Here is a 9,763-nt window from a genome sequence, read left to right as displayed (position 1 = left end):
CTCTCTCTCTCTCTCTCTCTCTCTCTCTCTCTCTCTCAAGCTTTATTTATTTATGTTTGTGGGTATACTGTTGCTCTCTTCAGACACACTAGAAGAGGGCATCAGATCCCATTAAAGATGGTTGTAAGCTACCATGTGGTTGCTGGGAATTGAACTCAGGACCTCTGGAAGAGCAGTCAGTGCTCTTAACTGCTGAGCCATTTCTCCAGCCCCTAGTGAGACATTCTTTCACTGCAACCTCTCTACTGGATATTGTAAATTCATTTGATGATGTTTTCTACCTATTTGTTGCTTCTGTCTAAGCTACCACTTGCTATTTGTCCTTATCCTTTTGCTTGCTACAGACTTAAGCACAGCTATCATAGATTATTTCTCTGGACCATGTGGAACAAGGAATGTGAAGCAGTTTTTCACCATCGTCTTCTACCCGGCGATAAAAGCAGCCATTTTCTTTTTTCCTGTTGGGTATGTGTATGAAAGAGAGAGGGGTCGGGGGATACATGCTTTCTATATCCCAACAACTTGATTTTAAGTTTTATTAGGCTATATCATACAAAGTGATGTTTTTTTCATGGTGCTTTCATTCAGATACACCATACACTTTACCCATATTATCCTAACTGTCAGCTGTGGAATTAGCTGTTCCCAGGGGAAAAAATTAAAATAGAAGATGAGTCACGGCTTTCTAATTAGAAACTTTTATTTAGATTTATAGAGCCCAGTGCACTCAATGATCTACAGATAGCAACAACCATTTACCAGAAAAACACTGACCACCCTAAAATTATAGCTATTTCAGTGCCTGCCTTACTTACATGGCTTCTTAAAAGATCCAATAAAAGCTTTGTGCCTACAACCCCTAGCTAAGAGACCTGGGTCAGGAGAAAGTGCTCATCTTTCAATTTTCCTCCTTGTTAGTAACGTCGCTCTTCCCTCCCCAGCCAGCCTTCCTATTTATTGGCTAAATTCAGCACAGTGAAAGAATTTCCAGTTAGAATAGCATTAATTCTTCTTGAATTTCAATTTTACTTTAAAACACACTCTTCATTTTGTAACCAAAGCATTACGGTGTACTGATTTGCTTAAATACATAAATCATATATGAACCAAATCGACAAAAATATGTATTTACTACAGATCTAGTTCGTGATTTGTAGAGAGGGATTCAAAGGCTGTCATTCATCCTATAATTTATGGTGCCAAAATACAGGGAAAAAATAGTCTGGTAATGTGGTGCCATTAGCCTTGATACTGTGCAGCTTTTAATCCTGGGCAACTCATACAGATGATATGTAATATATTGAAGGTGTCATAGGCTAGATGGTTGTATGTGGTACAACCATCTGTGTAACCATGAAAGGGGAATCTCGCCATATCCGCCCAGAGGCACGAGGTTCTTATAGTCTCAAAACATAGGTCAAGACTGCATAGCGAGCTGGTGGGAAGGGTTGTCCCGAGCATGTCTTACTTAGTGTCTGGAGACTCCACATGCTGGAGTGGTTTCTTTCATTATGCGCCCTTCCACAGCTTCTAACTAAATCCCTATATGTAGATTATCTGCCAAGATATTTTAAAGCACATCTGAATTCTCCAACTTCATGCAATCATTCATTTATACCCTTTCACCGTTTGGCTTTGGGCTCCTGGTATTTTTCTTTTTTTTAATCATTTGGATTTGTTTCTCTTGATTAACTGAACCCGAGCATCATTTGACTAACATCTCACGATTCAATCATCCTCTTCCTGCCCCATCCCTGTTGCGCCTCCTGGGAATCACTCCTCTAGACTCTGTGAGTTCAATGCTTTTAGGTCTCACTTCTAATTGTGATCATGTAACTGTTGCCTTTCTTTGTCTGATTTATTTCATTAAGCATCATGTTTTCTGAGTTTGCATGTTGTCACAGAGGACAAGATCTGGGGCCTTACACTAATTTTTTAAAAAAAATGTTCTGGAAAGCAAGAAAAGATTTTGTTCTTTCCTGTTCTAATTGTGGACAGGATCACAGTGAGGGTCACAATAGCATATTTCCTTAGCATCCCAACAATTCATTTTTGAATTTTCATTAGCATACCTTCATTGTATATATGGGTTTCTATTAGAAATATTGCTGATATATTACTCTGCCGGCTTTTAGATCTTTAGACTTTATAGTTTCTAAATGTTTATAGGATCAGAGTTTTCAATAATCTTTCTACACTCATTCCATATTAGCTGTTTATCTGGCTGATAAGCTTTATTCATATCCCTAAACCCAGCATTGACAGCCTTTGCATGGTCATTATGGAGTATGCACTATAAGGCAACAAAATGGGTTTCTGCAACCCTCAGATTATTGTTCAGGAAGAAAATCCAAGTGCAGTAATTGGTTCTGGCCACTTAATGAATTGCCAGACTCTGCTGAGCCACACACATATCTGGTCCATCACAGGTGAACTTTGGAACCAAGCTCTCTGGTACCCACCCAGGTTCAGGCTGACCTCATGCTCTGATGCCAACTGCAATTTTCTGGGATGAAGTCTACCAGCTTTTTAAAAGTTTACAAAACCCTCACAAACTGCCCAGAGACAGACTGTGCCTAATTCCTTTCCTGTAAACTCTAGCACGTCAGTTACAAGCCCAGAAAATAGAGGTATAATTGGTGACTTCTTCACAGTTTTGGTAACATCAGTGAGACACAAAACACAGAATGCATTCTCTGGACTCTGGTGTCTCCTGCATCACTGTCCTAACAAAGTTCAGATAAGTAAAGGCTCCTTTGCCCTTGGCTAAGTGGATTTTTCTTTTTTTTACAAATGCACCCCCTCCCTGAAGTGTTCTTGTGTTTCCTGATAGAAGGCTACCATTTGTGTGTGTGTGTGTGTGTGTGTGTGTGTGTGTGTGTGTGTGTGTGTGGGCAGAGTGTGTGAGATGGTGCTTTGTGCAAGTGGGAGTAGAATGTGTTGACTGAGAGTCCAATATCAACAAATCAGAAAGACGAAGTGAATAAGAAACCCTTAAACGGAAATACAAGCAAACAAGGGAAACCGACAAGAATACATGATCAGTGCATAGCTGCATCTCCCTCCCCAGAGGCTTCCCCGGGACAGTGAGTTGGTGTTCACCAGCCCAGTGGTTATGATACATTTAGAGCACACCACAAATATGACAACCAATTTATTTCTTTTATAGATTGTCTTTAAAACATGAGAGAGAGAGAGAGAGAGACAGAGAGAGAGACAGAGAGAGAGACAGAGACAGAGACAGAGAGAGACAGAGAAAGGCAGGCGCTGGGAGAAAGCAGTGCACACCTTTAATCCTAGCACTTGAGAGGCAAAAGCGGGAAGGTCTTTGTGGCAGAGAGGCCAGCCTGATCTATGTAGTGAGATTCAGGACAGCCAGGGCTACACAAAGGAACCCTGTCCCCAAAACCCAAAACAAAAAACCCAACCAACCAACCAACCAACCAACCAACCAAAAGGCATAGAGAGGCCTTCTGTATCAGGACAATTTTAAAACCAGTTTCACTACCCTTCCTAATTTCATTCTCTTACACTTAAACCTTTGCTGCACTTTAGAATTTATTTAGATGGAAGATGGAAGAAAAACACCCCCTTATTATATGTGCTTTTCTCCCAACCCTCCTTAGTGAATTGCCCCTTTCCTCCCCGGCCATATGAAAGTCCCGTGCTTTGCATGAAACAGTGGACAGCAGGACTTCTGAGCTCATTGCATCCTCTAAAATCAGATACCTTTCTTCATTTTGTGGCAGTGGGATTTCAACCCAGGGCTCTGAACATAGAGAGCATGCATACTACCCCTGAACCACATCCCTGACCCTAGGAAACTCTATTTGGTTTAAAAAACTGATATACTAGAGATCTTCTTTGGACTTCCAGCTTCAGCATGATGGGTGCCTCTTCTTAAACTCTGTGTTGCTTACAACCTCCGTCATATGCTGTGTACATACACAGCAGTTTCTCCTGTCAGTACTAAGAGTGATGTCAACCTAGACTAAGAGTGAGTTAACGGTAGATTTAGGTTCTTCTGGGCACAACAAGCTTATGATTCCTGGAAAATGAGGTCAGTGGGAAGTGGGAATCCAATCACGCCTTAAACCTTAGTCTTAAACTAAGTGTGGTTTAGTACCTCTCAATTCGGAAAGATGCTAAGCTGAAGTTCCCCAGATAAATCAGTGATTATGGAAGTACTACCCAATTAAAGACATGCCCCTGATACGATGCCTACAAACAAAAGGAGAGACCCATCGGAGAAATGAAAGGGTGTAAGACTTTGTTTATAATCTCACAAGTCTGGGTCTTCTATAAAAGTGCATGGAACCCCTCACCATGAGCCAAGGTCACAAAACATGTCTTCCAAATGTGGAAGTCTCTAAATTGAGAATGTCTAACGTCACATCATCCACCCTTATTTTATTTCATCTCTGACAGGTTGGTGTTGATAGAGGATGTGCATAAAGGCCCAGCATGGATCTGTGAGTACAGGTTGGAAGATGTTTTCTGCTTGGTGACTTTGATGATATGTATTTTTGCTGTAAAGTGAATTATTCTAAAGCAGCTGTTTTCAACCTGTGGGTCGCATATCAGATATCCTGCGTATCAGATATTCACACTACGATTCATAAAAGTAGCAAAGTTATGAAGTATCAACAAAGTAATTTTATGGTTGGGGGGCACCACAGCATGAGGAAATGTTCAGAACCCTTGTTGTAGAGACTACCATGTTACTAACACAATATTGGGCTTCTTTTTAGAATGAACAGGAGACAGGAGTGAAAAGGATGGGTGTCAATGGATACACAGGAGACCACACACGGCAAAAGGAAAGTATGGGTTACCAATGTCAGCAATGAGGCTGCCTGGCTTCTGCTCCTGCAGGAACTGGCGGACACGCGGCCAGGCTTTGCTTTGCAGGTCACTGAAATAGGGCGCAGTGCTCTCGTATACCTTGTGCACATGCTGCTTCTCCAGCTGCGCAGCTACAGGATCCATCCTGGGGAAAACAGGGTCAACATGAGGCGTGCAGGTAAGAGAATGAAGCAGACACGGCGGCTAAAGGGGGCGCATAGATGTGATGGCTTGCATATGCTCAACCCAGGGAGTGGCACTCTTAGAAGGTGTGGCCCTGTTGGAATAGGTATGGCCCTATTGGAATAGGTATGTCACTGTGGGTGTGGGCTATAAGACCCTCATCCTAGCTGCCTGATAGTCTGGTAGCAGCCTTCAGATGAAGATGTAGAACTCTCAGCTCTTCCTGCATCGTGCCTGGCTGGATGCTGCCATGTTTCCACCTTGATGATAATGGCCTGAACCTCTGAACCTATAAGCCAGCCCCAGTTAAGTGTTATCCTTTATAAGACTTGCCTTGGTCATGGTGTCTGCTCACAGCAGTAAAACACTAACCAAGACAGTAGACTTCTTGATAATGGAACCTACAACTGCAAAAGTTGTGCTGGTCTTTGTACTTCCTGATAGCTGTAAAGAAACCTTCACTGGAGCTTCAATACCAATACCCTAACCTTAGCAAGTGTGCAGTGTTCATCTGCCCACTTTCAGAAACCAGCGGTTTGGGGAATGGGTTAATCCCTGCAAGTTTCTGCACAGGATCAAGTCTTCATTTTGGAAGCATGCCTGGCCTTAGTACCAAATGGACTCATTTGGATAAAAATCTATCTAATTCGAGGTAGATTTTTAAATTTTCTAGCAGGATGCTCTCATTCCCAACAAGAAGCACTATGAGGTTGTGGAGATGGCTCACTTGGTGATCCATGGCTCACTCGGGTGGATCCTGGGAGTTCCCTGGCCCACCAGCCTAGCCTAATTGGCAAGTACAGCAACTGAGGAATGACACCTGAGGATGATCTCTGGCCTACGTGTGCATGCATGCACACACACACACACACACACACACACACACACACACACAAGCAAGCGCATGCACACTGGACTTTATGAAGTCTATCTTTTTTAACGTGCTTGGATTCCAACAGTTTCTCTATGTTCATTGGTTTTTCTTTTTGAATAAATAGCTTTTGACCTGAGCCATATCAACAGCCTGCACAAAAGATTTTCTGGCCCTTTAATGCCTCCATCCCCATTTTGGTTATATAAAAGTTACTTAAATCTCTGTAGTTGAAATGTACATCCAATCATGTTGCTTCTCAGCTTGGGCATCTTCAAAAGTGTTTGCAGTTATCCAATTAAGTTCATCTGGCTCCAGAGGCCATGCAATATCTCCTTGTTAATCTGTATGCAATGACCCCTCCTCTTTGTTTAGCTGTATGCAATAACTCTAACTCCATGTTCAACACCATGTAATAAACATAGGGAGCTTCCAGAATGATGTCTGTGGTTTTTCCATTCAGGAGTCCAGTCTACTTGACCCCAGCTATTTCTGTCTGTGAGGTTGTGGAGATGGCTCACTTGGTGATCCATGGCTCACTCGGGTGGATCCTGGGAGTTCCCTGGCCCACCAGCCTAGCCTAATTGGCAAGTACAGCAACTGAGGAATGACACCTGAGGATGATCTCTGGCCTACGTGTGCATGCAGACGAGAATATGCACCAAAAGTGCATATTCTCTCTGTTCCCTCATCATCGTACTCAGGTTCATCTCTGCAGCCATGCAAGGATGCCGCTCTCCACACAGGAGAAACCTCAACATTCTTCATGCTTTCCTTCTGCTTGTTTACCTATTTATGTGTATTATGTGCAATATGCATGCTTGTATATATGCATGTTTGTGTGTATGAGCACATGGTCGTAAAAGCCAGAGGTTGATGCTGGGTGTACTCATTAATGGTTCTCCATCTTAGATATTGAGGCAGGGGCTCTCACTAACCCAGAGCTTAGTGACTTGGCCAGTCTAGCTAGACAGCTTGTTCCAGTGATCCCTCATCTCTACCTCCCAAGGGCTGGATTATAGACATACCTCCTCACGCTCACACTGGCATTTATATGGATGCTGAGGACCTGAACTCCTGTCTTGCTTGCTTGTGCACCATGCACATTACCCACCGAGCCACCTACCCAGCCCCATCTCCTGTGTGTTTATCATTAGAGTCAAAAATCTCCATCTCAGGAACCTGTCTACTTGTACGCCACATCCCTTTTACAGAATCAACCAGGCCATGTGTATTTTGGAGAACCTTAAAGAAGTGACACTGACAAGCACAGTAAAGCAAAATGGCATAGACTGGATTCCTCCCGATGTGCGTTCACCACAAGAATGGAGTCTTCAGAATCAAGTAATCAGGGCTCACAGGGACTCACAGAGGCTCACAGGGGCTCACAGGGACTGAAGAAACAAAAATGGACCCCATATGGGTGTGAATTAGGTCCTCTGCATACAGGTATGGTTAGCTTGGTGTTCTTTGGTACTCCAGTACAGTGTGAGTGGAGGGTGTTTCTGACACTTTTGCCTGTGCCTGGGACCCTTTTCCTCCTATTGGATTGCCTCATCCAACCTTGATATGAGGGTTTGTGTCTTGTCTCATTGTAACTTGTTGTGCCATGTTTGGTTGATATCTATGGGAGGCCCTTTTTTTGAAAGGGAAATGGAGCAGGAATGGATCTGGGGGGAGAGGGGAGGGGAGGGGAGAGACTGGGAAGAGTGGAGAGAGGGGAGACTGAGTTCAGGATGTAATGAACAAGGGAAGAATTTTAAAAATGGCAAAACCATAAAATACCAAAGTTTTTTTTTTTTTTAAATGTTTCCAATTGAAGTGCAGTGTCTAGCATCTGAATAACATCCTCTGGAGACTTTTCTCTGAGTTCTCTCTCAAATTGCTTGGCTTCTACCAAAACCAAGAAGCCTTGGAAACTGCTCTTTTTAAATGGTCGAGCAGGGGAATTCATTTTGTTCTTATTGTATCACATGCAAGGTTTAAATGCTGCAGTCAATTATTGGTTGTGAGTAGAACACTTTTGAAATTCTGTGGGTGGGTCTGAATTTCTAAAAGTAATTTCCATGGGAATTTCATGTATGCTGAACAAGCCAATTCTTTCCAGGTCTGGTAGCTTATGAAGCTAATAAGACCAGAAGGGAAAACCAGCAGTGGATTCTAGCTGAAGCATAGGGACATGGAAATGATCTTAGCCAGGCTTCTTGTTCTGTGTGTCACCAGATCTCAGATCTGCAAAATCTTCCAGGTCAAAGGGCTTCAGTAGACAAAGCCCCAGTGTGACATGTAAAGGCCCACCAGTACCCTATAGGTTTCAGAAAAGAATCCAAGTTGGTTTGTAAAACAGCCCATTTCTCAAAACCACTGGCCCCCCCTCTACTCTTTGTTTCTTCTCACAGACTAACACTGTGCACAAAGTGTTTGGGAAATGTTACTCCAGTGACTTCCACTTCCAGGAAGTCCTTAAAATCCAGGAAGCCTTTCCTTAGTACTCCCTTTTCACCCATGCTATTTCAGTGAACCTTGTAACTGAAGACTGCACTGTCATCACTAGCAATTTCAGACAGGCTTCCCTCTGCTACGCTGACTGGACCCAGGGTGAAAACTAGCCCAATGGGAACAAGGTCATTGGTGGAACTGGCTCAGCCTTGAGAATCTGAACCAAAGGACCAGGAGAATCATATGAGTGCAGGTGCTTCTGGGATTTCAGAGTCCAGTTTGAACCACACATACATAAACTGGGCTGGTGAGATAGCTCAGCAGTTAAGAGCACTGGCTGCTCTTCCAGAGGTGCTGAGTTCAAATCCCAACAACCACATGGTGGCTCACAAACATCTGTAATGGGTTTGAATGCTCTCTTCTGGTGTGTCTGAAGACAGTTACAGTGTACTCATAAAATAAATAAATAAATCTTAAAAAAAAAAAAAGAACTGTAAAATAAAGGTAGCTTTTAAGCAGTCCAGGAGACTGTGAGGTTTCATAGAGGCTGGAGGGAAGAGAGTGGGAGAAGGAGACAGTCTACTCTGTGACCTAGTTCTAGCCTCTCTGTGGAGTCTGGACTGTTGCCTGGAGGTCACCTGACTCCAAGGCAAATGTTACTTCACAGTGTTGGCCAAGTCTGGAAGTTCTTCAGTTCCTAACCTGAAATTTCAAGTGCATTCTAGTTAGCCCTTGGATATTCTTCTTTCCAGCCTCATTATGTATCTTGCAACTCATCTTCCCTGAGACAGATGAATTGCTTCTTTTTATACTATTTGAAGAGAAACCAGAGTATTAAATTGCTTCTTTTAAAATGGAAGAAATTTAGGAACGATTGTTTTCCACTTCAAGTGACTCATCTTCAAGGGAGAGTGACGGCCAGTGTCACACAAGCAAAATCAAACATGAATAATAACAATAAGAATAATAAATATGATGGCAAAACCAAGCAACTCCATGGACATGTTAGCTTTTCCATAACAAAATATCTGAAATGAACAACTTAAAAGGAGGGAGGGTTTATTTTGTCTCACATTTCCATGGACATTTGGCCCAATTACTTTGAGCTGAGAGGGAACATCACGGCTGGGAGCACATGGCTAGGCAATATCATTCACCATATGGTATTCAGGAAGCCAAGGAAAAGAGGTAGAGGGAAGAGCTGGAATAAAATATGTGCTTCCAGGGGACACAAACAGTGACCCACCTTCTCCAATCAGAACCCACACCTGAAGGTTTCCACTCCTACTTATGTCATCAGGAGCACTCAAATCTTTATCATGTGTTTTAATTATGGGTTTTATTGGTGTGAAGAGACACCATGACCAAGGTAACTCTTAGAAAGGCAAACATTTAATTGGGGCTGTTTACAGTTTCAGAGGTTTA

General features: G+C 42.8%; 1 protein-coding gene across 1 annotated transcript in view; it reads right to left on the bottom strand.

The window, feature by feature from the left end:
* Trmt9b (tRNA methyltransferase 9B (putative)) overlaps positions 1-9,763 on the bottom strand; it is a 52,991-nt gene that overhangs the window by 10,402 nt on the left and 32,826 nt on the right. The window contains exon 4 of the mRNA XM_028768242.1: positions 4,836-4,990. Within this exon, the coding sequence (XP_028624075.1) occupies positions 4,836-4,989 (154 nt within the window). The 5' untranslated portion in view covers position 4,990. The remainder of the gene's footprint in view (positions 1-4,835; positions 4,991-9,763) is intronic.

This window comes from Grammomys surdaster, unplaced genomic scaffold (genome assembly GCF_004785775.1).
Source record: "Grammomys surdaster isolate TR1022 unplaced genomic scaffold, NIH_TR_1.0 185, whole genome shotgun sequence".
Lineage (NCBI taxonomy): Eukaryota > Metazoa > Chordata > Mammalia > Rodentia > Muridae > Grammomys > Grammomys surdaster.
This window is presented reverse-complemented; position numbering and strand designations above follow the sequence as displayed.